Source organism: Mus caroli, chromosome 8 (assembly GCF_900094665.2).
Source record: "Mus caroli chromosome 8, CAROLI_EIJ_v1.1, whole genome shotgun sequence".
NCBI classification, from domain to species: Eukaryota; Metazoa; Chordata; class Mammalia; order Rodentia; family Muridae; genus Mus; species Mus caroli.
The window spans coordinates 72,286,739-72,304,348 of NC_034577.1; the positions used below are offsets into that span (position 1 = coordinate 72,286,739).

The 17,610-nt window shown below is 44.0% G+C and overlaps 1 protein-coding gene across 4 annotated transcripts in view; it reads right to left on the reverse strand.

Annotated features, from left to right (window-relative positions):
* Positions 1–17,610, reverse strand: part of Gab1 (GRB2 associated binding protein 1) — a 115,863-nt gene that overhangs the window by 28,861 nt on the left and 69,392 nt on the right. For all 4 annotated transcript variants that reach the window (XM_021170114.2, XM_029480336.1, XM_029480337.1 and 1 more), the window contains exon 2: positions 7,726–8,020. In XM_021170114.2, coding sequence (XP_021025773.1) covers positions 7,726–8,020 — 295 coding nt within the window. The remainder of the gene's footprint in view (positions 1–7,725; positions 8,021–17,610) is intronic.

Below are 17,610 nucleotides of genomic sequence, written 5' to 3' on the forward strand. Positions count from 1 at the left end.
TGCTCTTGTAGGCCAGAAGGGGGCATTAGAGTCCCCTGGAACTGGAGTTACCATGGTCATGAGTTACTATGTAGGGGCTGGGAGTGGAGCCTGGGTCTTCTGCAAGAACAGCTAGTACTCTGAACCACTATGCCATCTCTCCAGTCCTAAGAGACAGTGTTTTTGTTGTTTTGGATCCCCCCCATGATGAGGAACGATTTCCTAGGTTATGCCAACCTTGCAAGGAGACACACACTGACAGACTTGATGGCCACAATGCTGCTAAGAGTTCCTGGATCTGCTTGCTCTTCAGGTTGTGCCTACTGGGTTATTGGGAAAAATCTCTCTAATTCCGAGCGAAGGGGAATCCAGTGCTCATCTTTAGCATCAGACCCTTCCCTGAGCTTCTAACTACACCTGTCCATTTGCAGAGTTTTCAGGAAGAGATGGTCATGGAGAGAGAAAAAAAATCTCACAAATCCCTTGAGCATGTTCCAAAGATGAAGGAAAACAGAGAAACTGTGCAGAAGCGTACAGCTAGAAAATAAGTTGTACAGCTAGAAATAAAACCCCTCTGTAGTTCCTGACACGACAGAGTATAATTTTAACGGCCCTGATAGACTACGATCTGTTATTCTGGTTAGAAATATAAGGTCGTAAGAGTGAACAGAGAAGGCTGGTGAACCGCAGATCTTAAACAATAAAATATGTAAAACACGCTAAAAGGTATGATGGGGTGGATGGTCCATCAACTCTGACTGAACAGCAGCCATTTGGCCTTCTAACTGACCCTCCTCTGGATTCCTAGAGCAATTTGCACACTTCTGATGGTTTTGTGTGTTTACCTCATTCATACGTTCACAACGGCCAAGTTTACAATGCTTCCTCTCAGACAGGAGTGTCCAGGGCATATCTTAATTGTGATGTCTGAGGAGAACAGTATCGTGCTGCCCACGGGTCTCAGTGATGATCAGGAAGCTGTGTTCATAACTCTCTCTCTTACGTGTAGCTAAGGTTGGGGGACGGGCAGGGAGACATTTCAACTACTGGGCAGCACATCCAGGCTCACTTTGTCAGACTAGAAGAGGGTTTTAAAGAGCAGGAGGCACCTGAAAATTCTCGACGCCTACATGTTTAGCCTTGGACTGGTTGCTTGAGAATCTCTTGGAGTCCTGCTCTATGCTAATGAGGTCTGTGAATCTCCTTGGTTTAGAGAATTTGATCTGGTTAAACCAAGAGGAGTTCTAACTTTTAATTTATGGATTTTCATGAAATGGCTATTAAAAATTGATTTATCTAATATGATCTAACACCCTTTGCCAGGAGGAAGACAGAAGCAGAAAATACAGTTGGGATCACTCCTACTACATCCTGTCCGAATTTCAGTGGGTCCTCTTAAGCTTCTGTTGCTGTGTCTAGGAGAGGTTGATTATAAAGTGAGGTAAGCTGCCCCCACAACGCGTTCAACTCGAGATCCAGTTGCTAATACAGGGATTTTGCATCAGAGGATTTCAAATGCTGCAGATTAAATAATGATTCAGACTATATCCTTCTGGCCTTAAGAGAACCATGAAAAAAATATTTACTATTCAAAGATGAGCTCAAGAGCCCCAGCCAGCACTAGCAGGGACATGGGGAAGCGGCTACTACATCTCCAAGCTCTCTCCCCACTGTGTGGCCCCTGCTTTCTGTTAGCTCTCCAGCTACAGGCATGGTATGGCCAACCAAGCTCAGCGCTCAGTTGGAAAGAAAACCAAACGCTGCAAATGCACAGTTCCCCCCCTCAGTGAAGGTCCGTGAACTGTAGCACGCCCAGGACCTCCTTCTGACACGTCCAGTGATGATGGTTTGCATAGATGCACTTTCCTTTAGTGGCAGGTTTTGTTTTGTAGGGTTTTGTTTTTTAATTTGTTTCTTTTGTTACATCTGACAGCCATAAAATAATAAATTGAGGAACTCTCACGGGAAAAAGAAAATTATCCTGGCAGAGACTTGCACGCCCCGATCTTGTTCTACACAGACGGGCCAGCTTCATCTCTGACCTTTCAGATTTCCTACCCATGAGTGAGAAAGACAGTGGAATCTCCTGAAAACAGGCCTGGGACTCAGAAAGGCCTGTTTCAAAAAAAAAAAAAAAATGCTGTGCTTAACAGCATGTCAGGACTCACCTATGTCTTCAAGAGGCAAGAGCTGAAGTAAAAACTCCACCACAACCCCAAGGAAGTTCATAAAGGTGGAGACATCAGCGGTAGGTACCCCCAAACACCCAAGTGACAGTGGCAGGCAGTAGCTTTAAGAGTACAGAGATCATGCCACCGTGTCAGTCCGGATAATGCACCATCTTCAGCATTCTGTCTTGAGCTGACTATCTACCTGGTACTGAGTATGTGAATATAAACATTGGATGGTGCAGAGCTAGTGAGATGGCTCCGCAGGTAAGGGTACACGCCACAGCCCCAGTGACCTGAGTTCATTCCCCGGAACCACATGGTGGAGAGAAGTATATACCGTTCTGACCTGCCCCGTGGTACACATGAACACAAGCACGAACGCTCGCACACATGGATCACGTAAATTTAAAAATTTGTTGAATTGTGTCTAAATCATCTCAAATTTAAGATTTCTGCGAGAGTCAATACTGGCCCAAGGTAGACTTCTGCTTGGCCTTAGAGGCGCGGGACTTCAGCCTAGTTTGGGAGACAAGCCCAGTGGTATAGATCATTCTGGTCTCAGTCTTGTTTTGATTTCTGACTTACTGCTCTCTCTAAGTTTCTTCTAAGAAACAAACATTGGCTCAAGGTTTGCTTACACATGTAAAATCATTTCCCAATTCTTAACTCGGAATGCACCAAGAGTATAATTAGCATCCATTAAAGGCCTAATAAGCCACTGGAGCAAACTCCTAATTGAAACTTACTTAGAAAGCTAATAAGCTAATGTGAGGCCTTCCAGCAGGCAAGCCTTCAGTGCAGGGGGAGATTATGTGCACATCCGCAAGTGAACTGGCTCCCAGGAACCCTCGCCCTAGTATTGGATTCTCCTACTTAGGTGTGTCATGCTTCGTGTGATATACAAAGGTATATATAAGGGATCCACAAGAATAGGGGGCAACAGAAAAGAGGTGTCTTGTGTGCTGATGAATATATTCAAAATACATTACGTACGTGAATGGAAACATCATGTCAAACCTATCATAAATAACTTATGATAAGAAACCTTTAATGAGCCAATGAGATGGCTCAGCGGGTAAAGATATTTGTTGCCAGCTTGGCTATCTTAGATCAGTCCCCAGGAGCTACATGGTGGAAGGAGAGAAATAACTTCTGCAGGGTATCCTAGGACCCCCACACTCTCCTGCGTGCGCTCTCTTGTCTGTCTGTCTGTCTGTCTCTCTCCATACATATATGAAATTTAAAAGGTCAATCAGTCTAATGAATGGACACTAAATAGTCACTGCAGTAGTAGCTGCTGTCAGTGAGGCACCCTGCTGCCACCTCCACTGTTAATCAGCCAGGCAAGACCCTGAATGCCTGCACTTCCCAACTTGTTTACTGGGTTTCAAGTACAAACGTCTCAGTTTTCCAAGCTTCTGTCCCTCACACATTTCAAAAACCTTTCTAATCCTTCGAGGATGCTGACAAACAGCACTGTTTTTATCCAGAGCTCCATGGCATGGAAATCCTGGGGTTCTATGAGCTTGGACCCTACCATAGGGGGCCCACTGAATTGCAACTAAAATTTTGCAAGAAAGCCAAACAGAAGAGATAATCTTTCTAGTTGAACTGCTTTTTTTTTCTGTGAACTTGCCAGTACACAGCTACTGGGAAAGCCAAGATGAACCACTGACTGATAGCAAATGTCACTGACAATATGGGCTAACTATATTTGCCATACACTGTTAGGACAGCAGCTGGTACAATGGCTTTGAAGACATTTATGTTTTACAAATGCTAAAATGCATACACGCTATGATGTGGCAGTTATACTCAACGGCATGAATCCAAAAGAACTAAGAGCTAATGTCTATCCAAAGTCATAACAGACTGGAGGGACAGCTCTTGGGAGGAGCTGAGTTCAATTCCTGACATCCACACTAGGCAGCTTCCAACTACCTAGCAGGAATCCTAGATTCAAGGCCTCCCTAGCACCTTTGTATACCCCCCCCACACACACCACACCACACCACACCACACCACACCACACCACACCACACCACACCACACTAAAAAAGGACCTTTTTTATTTGTTTGTTTGTTTGTTGTAAAAAGACACGTAAGAATGGTCACACCTTTGTAGAACAACTAAAATGTCCATTTACCAATATTCAAATAGACCCATATTGCATGAGAGTAATAGGAGTGAGGGAGTGCTGTATGGGGAAAAAAAACCACTTCAACATGGTGACTTTTATGGAGGAGGTAAGCCAGACTCCATGGTTCTTTTTTTTTTTTTTTTTTTTTTACAGGATTTAAAACAGGTAAAATTCATGACTGGAGACAGAAGTTAAAACTATCCTGCTGGAGAGATGGCTCAGTTGTTAAGAGTACTGACTGCTCCTGAGTTCAATTCCCAGCAACCTGGTGGCTCACAATCATCTGTAATGGGATCTGATGCCTTCTTCTGGTGTGCAAGAAGAGAGCGAGACAGTGTGCTCATATACATACATACATGCATGCATGCATACATACATCTTAAAATGAAACAAAACAAAATTATCCCAAATCTACTCTAGGAAATTTCTCTAGGATTTCTCTAGGAAAAGGATTCTTTGCTGGAATGTGAATCCTGAAATTCTTGATCTGAGCTTGGCCTTTAAAGCACACTCACGTATATCCATGTACAAATGTAGACATAGAAAACCTCTAAGCAATGCACTGGTCATCTATGCCTACACAATAGTAATAATGGTTGTCTTAATAAAAACGTAAAAAGAGTTGGGCGTGGTGCCGCACAGTTTAAGTTCCAGCACCCAGGAGGCAGCGGCAAGAGAACCTCTGTTTGAATCCTATCTCATTTAAAAAAAAAATCTTAAAGTAAATTTTATTTATTAGTTTATGTGAAGGGTGGGTTTCTGTTTGTTTATTTGGCTTCTGTTTTGTCTTTTTCCTTGTCTGTATGTATGTCTGTGTACCTGCCTGGTGCCTGCAGCAGTCAGAAGAAGGTACTGAGTCCCCAGAACTGGAGTTACAGACAGTTTTAAGTTGTTATGTGATGGCTGGGAATTGAACCCGGGGTCCTCTGGAAGAGCAGCCAGTGATCTTAATGTTTCCAGACTCAGTAAAAGGAAATTTAGAAGGCCTTGGTGACTACTGTTTTATAGAAAAGATGATATCCTCCTACCCACCCAACCCCCTACACTTTCTTTCCACCTCTGAGAAACGGTCTTCTATGTTTGTAAGACCTTGAACTTCTGATCCTCCTGCCTCCACCTCTTAGGTGCTGACATTTACAGGCATATACCATTCTGTCACATCTATGCTGTTCTGAGGGATCAAATGCAGAGCTTTGTACACGCTAGACAAACACACTGCTGAGATGTTCTCAGTCTCTATATTTTTTCCTTAAGTATCAGTTTATCTTACTAAAGGCAAGAACCTCAAATCGAGAATTGCTTTTTATATTTAAACTACTATGATCTGGACACTCTGAGAAAAGCAGTTTAAGCTCATACCCTAAACTTAGCCCAGAGGTTTTGCTAGATGTCAGTGAGCTTCCTGCAGCCCTGGCTGGGCTTCCTAGTGCTTGTTTAGCAAATTTAACAGCTTCCACCTTGGTGAGCCCAAACCAAAATAAAAAGTCAATCTGCACATTTCCAAGAAAAACAAAAGAGCCCCAGTTTCTACCCCCAAATCCACTAAAGAAAAACCTTAGCAGGAACCGCACACAGTTCAGTGAACTAGAATTTAAAAACAGGAGGGCCTGCCAGCGTTCCGAGTATTCAATAATAGCAGTGGTCACCTGGGGCAGCGGAAATAACATGGTAATGATATTTTGAGAGGTTCCTGGAATCAAAACACAGGTCAGAATTTTCCCCTTTCCCTTTGTTTTGAGGGAAAATTAGTTATTCTCAGAGGGACCGGGAGACTGATTTTCTCAGACAGTGCTGTCCAAGCCGAGTCTATTTCTTCCCACATCTGGCTTGAAACTCAAACAGTAAAAAAAAGTGTCACAAGGTAACAGCCAACTGTTGAAACAAGAACAGTGCATATTCAGTCTTGGAAAGGGAGAGCACAGGCCTGAGGGACAGACCTAACTAAGGCCAAGGAAGCCATTGCTTTTTCGGGATGGTTGGAGACAAGAGCATAGAAAATTGCTGATAGAGGGGCTGGAGAGATGGCCCAGTGGTCAAGAGAACTGGTTGTTCTTCCAGAAAACCTAGCTCACAACTATCTGTAACTCTAGTCCTAGGGATCCCAGCATCCTATTCTGGCCTCCTCAGGCACCAGGCATACATGTGACACACACTAATACATGCAGGCAAAATACCCTCACACATTAAAAAAACCAACAAAAATCCTGTCTGTAAACCAGGTCCACGGATCTGATGCCCTCTTCTGACCACTTCCGGTACTGCACCCACATAGTGCACAAACATCCCAGTTTTCACTCTAGCACATGGAATGGTGAGGATTACTGCTACAAAGCTCTGCTCTGCTGTTTAGAGTCCACATCTGTCTTGAGATACAGTGAAGGTACGCACTGCAAATGCTTTTTTTTTTTTTTTACAGGATTTAAAACAGGCAAAATTCATGACTGGAGACAGAAGTTAAAACTATCCTGCTGGAGATATCCGCACTGCAAATGCATGAAGAATGGCTGATTTTAAAGCCATTACTTACATATAGTTCTTAGATATGGTTACTTTGATATAGTTTATAAGCTGTAGGAAGTATGGGGAGATTGAAATTACGAGGGATTTGGTTGTTTAGGGACCAAATACAAAGGGTTTGTGATTAGCAATGTTCTGGTATCTAGCTCATAAACCACAGTTCCATATCTGAATAATGGTTTATAAATTAGCTCACTGTCTTCTACCCTTCATACTTGATTATGAAAACACAAAGTACCCAAATATATTGGTCACCCATTTTCAAGGACTTTGGAGTTCTGCTATTAAAAATGTTCCTGCCGCTTTCAAGTTGGGGAGGGATGGGCTGTGGGAGTAGTGAGAGCACAGCCTGTGTATGTCACAGCCTATGGCGCAGGCAAAGCACCTGCCACCCAGACAGAACCCCACACTCACATTGTGACACACACAAGCCACTCCCCTCCCCAAATTCTTCACGAAGACAGTTATTTAGACTGGTCCATATCAGTTAAGTCTCTCAAAACCTGTAGCATTTCTCTCCACACCGCCTGAAGCATTCAGTGCCTGCTCTAAATGTCAGATTCTGATTGTAAAAGAAAAATATTGATGCATATAACTGAAATAACAATTTTGTAACATTTCTAGATCTACAACCTCCCACGCCCCCCTCCCCCAAAAGGGAAAAATGATTGCACTAACTGAATTACAAAACCTTAAACTCTGGGTCTGGAGAGATGGATTAGTGCTGAAAAGGACTAGGACCCTGGTTCAATTCCCAGCTCCCACATGACCGCTCAGAACATCTGTAACTTCAGTCCCAGGGGATTCACCCCCCGCCTCTGGTCTTCACAGACACTGCAATGCATGTGCTGCATAGACAGACACACAGGCAAAATACCCACACACATATAATACACAAAACAAAACCTTGGACGTACCTTCTTCTGTGGGATTGAAGCCACAGATGTCACAGATACAACGGACCCACTTGTTCATGTCTTCCTCACTATCCGCCACCAAGTAGAAAATCCGGTCGATGGTGTTGATATCAAAGATATAGCTGTTCTCAAACTCCTTTTTGTTGAATGTCAACCCAGCATCAACTTGCTGACATAAATTTAAATCAATAATCCGGATAGGCTTCTTGGCATGATCATTTTTGTAATACTCCAGGACATCCGGGTCTCCAGTCAAACGGCCACTGCGCAACACAAACCACCTTCTCTTCCACGCCTAGAAACAAGCGAAACACCCACTGGCTGTCAGGTCAAAACATTCTGTGGTGGAGCACAGTTGTTAAGCTAACGTTATGAACGTACTGTCTGAAAAAAAAAAAGTGGTAGTATCTTGTCTCAGTTCTCTTATGACACAGCAAATGGAACCAAATATAAAATCATTTTAATGAGTAATGTTGGGGAAACGGTATCAGCCAAAGGACAAGGACAGATATGCTAAGACAAACCATCCACAAAGGGCAGACACTGCCATCTTGTTATATGAATCATTTACAGTAGTTAAATCCAGAGACAGATTGTGGACAAGTTGTGGGGCTGGGGTGGAAAAGGATAAATAAAGTTCTAGAGAAGGGGTCAAAGTATATAACAATGTGAATGTATTAGCACTTAACTGGCTACTGAAAATTAGTGAAAAATTGTAAGTTGCAGTTGTCAAAGAAGGGCTGGAGGGGTGGCTCAGTAGGGAAGAGGCTGCCATGAGAGCACGAGGACTTGAGCTCCGTCCGGTCCCCACCACCCACATAAAAAGATGAACATGGCTATATGTGCTTCTCTATCTCCCGCCACACAGAGCAGAGACAAGAAGGGCTGCTGAGGCTTTCTGGCCACCAGTGTAGCTCTGTGTTCAGTGAGACACCTTGTATTAAAGGGATAAGACAGAGCAGGTCACCTGATGTCCTCTTTGAGCCTCCATGAGCGTGTGTGCGTGCACACGCATGCACGCACGCACCCATACACATTGTCCCCCACCCCTAGGTACAAAAGAATACACTTATGGTGCTTCTTCATAAGACTGACAGACGTTAAAACGTAGAATTCTGTTTTCTCAGGAGTGACACGATGGGGGAGGGAGAAACGGGCTTGGATGTTTTCCTGGTTGCTTCCCTGAGATGCTAGCAATGAGCTATCATTCTAATGGCCAGTCTGCTGTTGTGAAACCACAGAGATCTGTATTCTTGAATTGTCATGCGTCTCTTCCTAGCATGTGCCTACACACACACACACATGCATGCAATTTGGATGTATACTTAATAGTTCCTTCATCTAGATCTTTAATACCATTCCTAAAGAGGGCCAGGGAGTGAGTTATCCTAAAGGTAAACTCAGTAGTTAACAATACTGGCTGCTCTTACAGAGGACCCAGGTTCAGGTCCCAGCACCCACATGATAACTCACAACCACCCGTAACTCCAGTTCCAGGTGATCCAACCGCTCTTGTTGCCTCCAAGGGCACCAGTGTATGTATATATATATGATGCATATACATACATGCTGGCAAAACATGTAACACATAAACTTAAATACCTAAAACTAAAAAGAATGTTTTAGAGGAGGCTGTAACACTGCTTACAGCCACCTTTCCTAAACCCTATATTCATTAGGTAAAGCAGGTCTAGGTGGCTGACAGTCTAGTCACCTTTTATACCGCCAAATATGGCCCTGGATCCCCCAAAAGCATCACTGCTCTTTGAACGTTTTTTTTTTCTGGCATAGACAGCTAAATATTAAGAGGCAGTAAGTCTTGGTCACTTTCTAAGACGCACTGACGATCCAGAATGAACGCCAGAGATGAGGTGATGCAAAGAAGGTGCCCTATGAGCCGGGAGGACAGAGATACGAGTTTCTGCAGCTCTCGGGGGCATCATGCGTGGCCACAGTTCATGTCACCTAGAGCCACACTAAATTGCATCAATGATTTGGTTTAGAAAACTGTACTTATACAAAGTGCTTGTCCTTCAGTAACGAGTGGGGATAGAGTCAGCTTGGGTTTACAGTGTTTTCAGAGTCCGTCCATCATCCAATAGGAGTTTGGTCTTCTATGGTCTCATCAGACCAAGAGTGAGCTTCATGCTTGTGCTGCAAGCCTAAGCCGACCCTAACTCAAGACCTCCTGTGTCTTCATCAGCACCCATAGGTAGTTGTGTGCTCATCAGAAAACACCTACTGTTTAAAGCCAGCAGAGGCAACATGGCAGTGCCCCAGAGCTGCCGAGCACCACAGACTTGCCATTTCTCTAGCACATACTTTGGGTTTAGCCTCCACACTAACTGCATTTTATATGTAGATTTGGATGGCGGTGTTAGGGATGTGCCAAAGGGTCTGGGGTGGCAACGGACGCTCCAGCACCCTCTGTCCTACCTAGTCCTGTTCAAAGGAAGTAACGAAGGTGGCCAAGAAGAAAGGCATGGAGCTCGGTGGATGTTCCACGTACTGGCAAGTCACAAGGTTATAGATACACATGATACTGCATGACAAAAGTCCATTCATCTAACTCAAATGAACAACAGCCATTGTAGAAAATGTATCACCTTTTTCAAGGTGTGGTAGCACACATAAGACTCTACCCTGAGACCTATAAAGGCATCCATAAATATTAAGCCTGATACAGCAGTGGAGAAGCAGAAAGTCAGAAAACAGTATTATTTATGCAAGGCCATCAGAGGAGCCTTTCTCTGGTTAGTGCCCCCCACCCCCAGATTGAAGAGATTCTGTCTTTAAATACAGAAATGACTTTTAAAACTTTCTGAAATGCCTTACTACATAATTCATTGAACATAATTCATCCATTCCCCAGTGGCTCGGGCTCAGTAGTACAGGTGGCAATTTCTAGACTGCATGTCATCAAGGGCCACCAAGGCTGCTGTGCTGTGGAGGGTCATCAGCCCCATACCGAACTGGGCACACTGCTGGGTATGCCCAGTTCACCTAACCATTATAGGTGTGTGTGTGTGTGTGTGTGTGAGTGCGCACACCCACGCACACATACATGCTCAACCTTGATCTTGTTTTGCTTTTTAGTTTGGTCTCTCACTGGTCTGGCGCTTTCTAAGGAGGGTAGGCTGTCCGGTCTGTGAGCCCAGTGATCTTCCTCTGCTAACATTTCCAGGACTGGGTTTGTAAGCACACCCCTCCATGCCCAGCTCTTTTGTATGTGTTCTGGGGAATCTAACTCAAGGCCCGACACTTGACTGCTAAGTACTTTCTCCAGCGAACATTTCTTCCACTCTGCCTACAATCCTTTAAGCGAACTTTCTACCCGTCCTCCCTTACATTTTCATTAACTATCACGTCTGTCTTGGGGAGGCCAAGCTCTTCGTATGTTCTCTTTTCAAAAACCCATTGTTTTCTTTCCCAACCTTATAGGCCTTTCCTTCCTGGGCCACCTCCAGAGTTCCCAAAGGAAATAAAGTTGTACAGTTTGGGTACTATTAAATGCACTCCATGGTCTCATTAAAATTTGATCAGTGCTTTCCAAACGTCTTCTCTGTGAGAAAAAGAGCCCCTGAATGAGGCATATGTGTGAAAAACACATGTAAACTAACTACTCCAAACCACTGCTGTGTGGTGGGAAAACTACAGAGTCAGAAGAGACTGGGACTGTCGGCTTCCTGTGTGCCTTTGAGACACTGTAAGCATCGCTTTCTACTTCCCATCTAACCAGATTTCCTCATTTGGACCTTCCTGTCACCAACATCCAAAAGGCCTTTAGAAACTGCCCTGGGGCACAGTGGACCAGTGGCCACGGGAGCTGAGTAGTAGCCACTACCTGAGACCTGAACTCTTGAGACAGGAAACCTCAGCACGGAGACGCAGAACCGAGGCAGGCAGCACCTGCCTCTTGTTTGTTTATTTTTAACATGGTCTAAATGTGAATGTTTGTCTCGGTCACAAAATGAGTCACTCTCATTGAATCTGGCACCAATGAAACGGGAAAAACAAAAGCAATTACATAAACTCACACTTTAACAAGGCACATACAAAGGTTCTCTGGATGGCGGGACAAAGCACCATTTAGTCATAGAATAAAGCCTGATGCTTGACAGGAGATCTGTCATCAGCACCCTTGCTAATCACAGCACAAAGGCTTCTCTGTTTTGTCCAAGCACAAAAAGGCCCCAATAAACCAGTCTTTGTTATCTGAGAATATCTGGGATTCTTAAAGTTTGTCCTATTTTTACCCTGCTGTCTTGGGAGCCCCAGAGACAGCTGTACACTGCCTCCCAGTCTTGCTTGAGTAACAGTCAAAGCAGATGAGTTTTCTTGAAACCTTCAAAAGCAAATGCTCAAATCAGCTTTAAATAAAAATCTTATGAAAAACCATTTTAACTATTAGACCTCCATGATAATGAAACAGTATCTATAAGGTTAGCTGAGAAAAATTACATAACAACTTATGGTGTGGCCATCAGGTCTTACATACAACAATGACTCGAGTTTCAAGCCCAATAATCAATGTAGTACCAACTTTAGTGAATCTTTAGATGTGCCATCCTCTGATATCGGTTCCCTCTGCTTCCTGGTTATCTGTCTGCTGTCTACATGGGAGAGAGCTCAAATTCATAATAATCCAACCTGTATCTCCTCAAAGGCCTGCCGTCCTCTTGGGTGTGTCTCCTTTTCTGCCTTTGGCCCTATAACAGATGCTATTCCTGAGCACATCAGCCACCCCGAACTCAGCTCAGTCCTCCTCTCTGAACCATCCCCTAACTAGCTTGCCCCAAGCTAGCTTGGGACCCTCCATCCTCACGTCCTTCCCAGTCACACGCTGTTTGGTACTCTTAATCCAAATTACTTGGGGGTTTGGGGAAGCCTTGTCTCTGTACCTTTCCTCCGCTCCCACCCCCCTGCTCCCAAGGGAGCTCGTATCAGCCGTTGATGAAGAGGCAGGTAAACCCATTGAAGTTAGGACAATATGGACATTCTCATATGACCTACACATCACAGGGACACTGGTCCGAGCATAACCTGCCTGGCCTACTCAAGAACTGTCAGAAGATAGCGCTCCATAAATTTTCAACTAACTTGCTTTCAACCTCTACACACTTGGGAGGCGTCTATGAACTTCAGTTGAAAAGAATTCCGTATAAGCACATCTACACTTAAGCAAATTAGGCTATGCTAAGCTCAAGGCAGGCCTATCACACTTTGGCAAGATCTGAAAACAGGCTTCTCAGCTACTAGGGTAACAGTCTGGAACACACTGTCACAAAGGACAGATGGAGCCCTGTCATAAGAATTCCCACCTGGACTAGCCCCTCACCATCACTTGCTATATGCAATTAGCAAGTTTATAGAACGTGCCCAATTACCCCAAGTGATGCTATATTCAGCTTTAATGAAAACCACTGTCTCTGCCATACACTTGGAGTCTTCTGTGGTTACAAATAACCAGAGGATTCTGTTTTACAGGAGGGAAGTGATTCCTTCAGAGCAGCGACTGCATCATGGTGTATACATGTGCTGTGCTTGGTGTACGTGGGGTAGCTGACCTCCAAACTCTGCACTGGGTCCAAACGCCTCTGAGCTGCTTCTCCAACTTGAAGCACGAGGGGTCTGACTTGACCTTTCCTTTCCTTTTCTTTTTAATTATTTTGGATCAGCAACAACAATTAACAAATTACTAAGGTCTTGAAAGCCTTGATATAGACAATCTAGTGTTTTCTGCCCATCAAAATCACCACAGAGAGCCAGGGAACTTGATTAGAAGATCTCTGGGAAAGAAATCAGAGATAGGAAGTCAGTGCAGTCCGAGTGTCTGTCCCAGGACGCATGGCACATGACCCTGCATCTTCTAAACCAGGTCGCCTCCTGAGCATCCCCTCCACACTCTCACACTTCATTCCTCATCCAATGAGCAACTTCCTTCAAATTCCAGGTCAAGACCTTCACTTAAGCCCCCAACTCAGCCCTGAGGTGGCAGCCCCGGGGGCGGGGGCAGAGACAGGTGGATCTCTGTGAACTGGAGACTAGTCTGGTCGATAGAGGAAGTTCCAGAACAGTCAAGGGAACATAGAGAAACCCTGTCTCAAAACAAACGAACAACAAACAAAACAAAATAAAGCAAGCTCCCAAATCCCATCCTTGTAAAGGCACTTGCTGTTTCCTGCTCCTCTGTGTCTTGGTAGACAGCAACTACAGAACCTGTCCATGGCTCCACTTGCTTACAGAAGCTAGGGAGAATTCTCTGGGACCCTCACTGGTTGCCAGAGCCTAACAAAGTTTCAGGGGACAAGATGCAAATGGCGACAGATCTCTCATCAGTCTGCACCCTGAGGAGGTGTTGAGGACAGAGTGCAGGGAGGCTTGTTTTGTTTTGAAGTTTACTAAAAGGTACTACACACCTGATATTCTGTAGGGAAAAACAATGAACTGAGAGTTCTCTGATGGATTCAATGCAAACTTTACATATCATCTCAGAAGTCTGTGAACTGTCATGAAGATGATAGGGTTTTTGTTGTTTGGGTTAGCCTTTTGAGGCAGTTTCATGTAGCTCAGGCTGGCCTCTAATACTATCTGCCTCCCAAGTGATAGGACTGCAGCATTGGCCACCAAGGCTAGTGAGAACACTGAATTATCTTTGTTTATTTGTTTTTCAAGAGTGTTTCTTTGTGTAATCCTGCCAGCCTCTACCTGCTGAGTCCTATGATTAGTGTGTATCCATGTCTGACTAAGAACACTGGATTTTTTTAATGACAGGAATTAGTCTAACTTCAAGGACAGGAAAATGGTTAAATTATGCAATACGTGTACTATGCAAACCATTTTAAAAATATGGAAAATATATATGATAATGCCTGCAAGATAACTGTTAAATGAAAACAGGGGGAGGGGGCACATGGTTCTTGTCTATCTGTGATCCCATTACCTGAGAAGCTGAGGCAGGAGGACTGCAGGAATTCAGTTAGATAGGGTTGTTATCAAATGAATTATAGGCCAGCCTAGACTGCTGAGACCTTGTCTCAACTACAGAACGATAAAACCCAAAGTTTCAGAGCTGTATAGAAGGCATGGCTCCATTTGTCTGAAATAATTATGTTTGTGTGCATGTCAACAAGTTTAGAGAAAAGATCTGAAAGCATGTAAAACCCAATGCTAACCATGACGAGTCTGTAACAGGGATTAGATCTTCAGACAAGGTATACAGGCCTTTTATTTTTTTCCCCATAGATCTTCCGTTTATTGCCTTTATAATGGAAAATGTTATATATTTTGAGTTTATGTCTAAAAAGGCTTTGAAAAAGAAAATACATTTTTAAAAAAAATATCTAGGCATGGTGTACATAAAGTGAGAAGTTTGTGTTGCCTCCGCCTGGAAATGCCATTTTGTTCCTCTGCAATTAGTGAATGAATTTAATGTCTCTGTCAGATATAGAATTCCAGGATACATCTGGAAGCAGCGTAGTCAGGAAATGGCTTAGACAGAGACTTGGTTTTGAAGACTGGATACAGGGGTTAAAAACAAACAAGCCAGCAAAGCTGGGGACACTTAAAATAGACAAGCCCCATCGCTCCCCTCCCCCATCCAACATCCATAATGCTCTCATTGTCTTCAAAGGCTATGCCAGTTAAAGGGCATACACTCAGATGTCTAAATGTCTGAAAACATCAAGTACGTGCCTAGGGATTTGCTTTCTCCATTAAAACTACTACATTTCCAAAATACTGCTCCAAGTGTAAATGAAATGGACAAAAACAAATTATCCACGAACAAGGACAAAAGCGAGCCGTGTGCTTTAAAACGTGTGCTCAGTTGTTTTCCAGGAAGCAGTATCACCTTCTCTCCTCAAGCAAAATCAGGAAAAAGCAGGCTTCGTGGGAATTTCCACGCTCCAGCTCTATCATTACAGCCGTCTGTTCCACACACACAGAAGCCTAAAACTTCCTGTTTTCAAACCAGGCGCACCATTTTCTAGCCTTGTCCCATTTGTGCTAACTTTAGCTTAGTAATACAAACAGACGAAGACACTGGAAAAAACTGCAGACCAATGCCTGGCTCCAGGCTCCTGGCTCCCAACTGTCCAGTGAACTTCTGAAGTATCAGAGTTTATATACATGCTCAACCTGGATGGAAGCAGGCTAGCCAAGTGTGGAGGAGGTGAGGGATTCTAACGATGACCACCAAAGACCACCAACGACCACAACAAAGTCGAAACGGCCTCAAAGGCAGAGGTGGATTGAATGCCCAGGTAGAGACCCAAGCAATCTGGCTGAACAGAGCCAAAGGGTACAAGCATCATCATGAGTCCCAAACAGGCCAGAGGAGGCACTGAGCGACAAAGCCAGAACATTAGTGACTGTCACAAACAGAGAGCTGGTTTTCTGACTTCACTTAGATTTGGCTGCTGTGGCCTGCAGCTGTCATGTGGACATTACAGCTTGAAATGACAATTCTGTAACTCATGTGCAAGACAGCATCTTGCTACAAAGCCTGGCTCCAAAGGATGAGACCTACAATGATCGCGGTTTAAACTATGCTCGACTGTAAGCTGGGGTGCCTACTATGCACCACAAACGCATGCCACCTGTGTTACTGCCACTGCTATTGGGAAAACAATGGACTTGTCTATATAAACTGGTATTTTTAAAAAATAGTGCTGATGTGGTGGCACATACACTTAATGCTAATAGAATTGGAAACAGAGGCAGACAGATCTCTGAATTCAAGGTCAGCCCCGTTTACATAATGAGTTGCTGACCAGTAGCAATATATCCCAACGCCTGTCTGTCCTGGGCTGGGCTGTAACTTAGTTGTCAGGGTGGTTGCCTAGAAAGAACGAACCCAGCACCTGGGATGTTGGCTCACGCATGAGATCTCAGCATTTGGGAAACGCAAACAGAAGCATCTCATTCAAGGTCAAACTCTATGCTTACAAGGCTGTCTCCTAGCTGTGGCGTGGCCATTACCCACTATAATTCTTGGCAGCTGTGACTGTCTATAGGCTTCTACACAGGCCTGAGCCTATAACACGGAGCCACAGAGGAAGGCAAGGGCTCATGAGGACCCAATCATCATCAAAGATTGACTGACAGCTAACACTGCTGGAAAGAAAGAGACGTTTTCTTCAGTGGTATAATCACTTGGCTGCTTGCAAAGTGTCTGCACGCCTTTAAGTAACCCTAATTAAGCACACTGGTTCACCCTGTTAGACTTGGGAGGCCACATCTTCAGTTCATGGTTGGTACCTTTCTGGGGTGAATAGACCCTTCCCCCCACCAGAAAAGTTCATACAAAGCTACAGAGTAAACCTAAGACCAGCGTGGGCTATACAGGACCCTGTCTCAAAACTAAACCAAGCCCCAAATAAACAACAACAACAACAAAAAGCTCATCAAAACATTAACAGCAATCTTGATTCTTTTTGTTTTGTTTTGTTTTAATTTCAACTTCTGGCTGGAAAGATGTTGAGGAGTCACGAGTGAGTATTGATCTTCCAGAGGAGCAGAGCTGAGTTCTCAAGCACCCAGGTCAGACCGCTCACATGTAATTCCTGCTTCAGACCTCACATCACAACATTCTCCCCCAGCCTCCACAGGGACCTGCACACACGTGCAAAAGCCTCCACATAAAAACTCACATAGACATAATTACACATAATAAAGACATTTGAAAAACCCCTATCTTTTGCTAAAACCCTTGGATTTCTCAATTCCATTTCTTGTTCACCTATCAAATCCAAAATATATATTTCTGTGGTAAAATGTGTATTAGTTTGTTTCTGAGTTTTCAGCAAAATACAAAAAGCATGCTTCCTGTCAAGTGTTTTGTTTTGTTTTCTGGCGTGTTTACAATGTGTACAGGCTACAGTA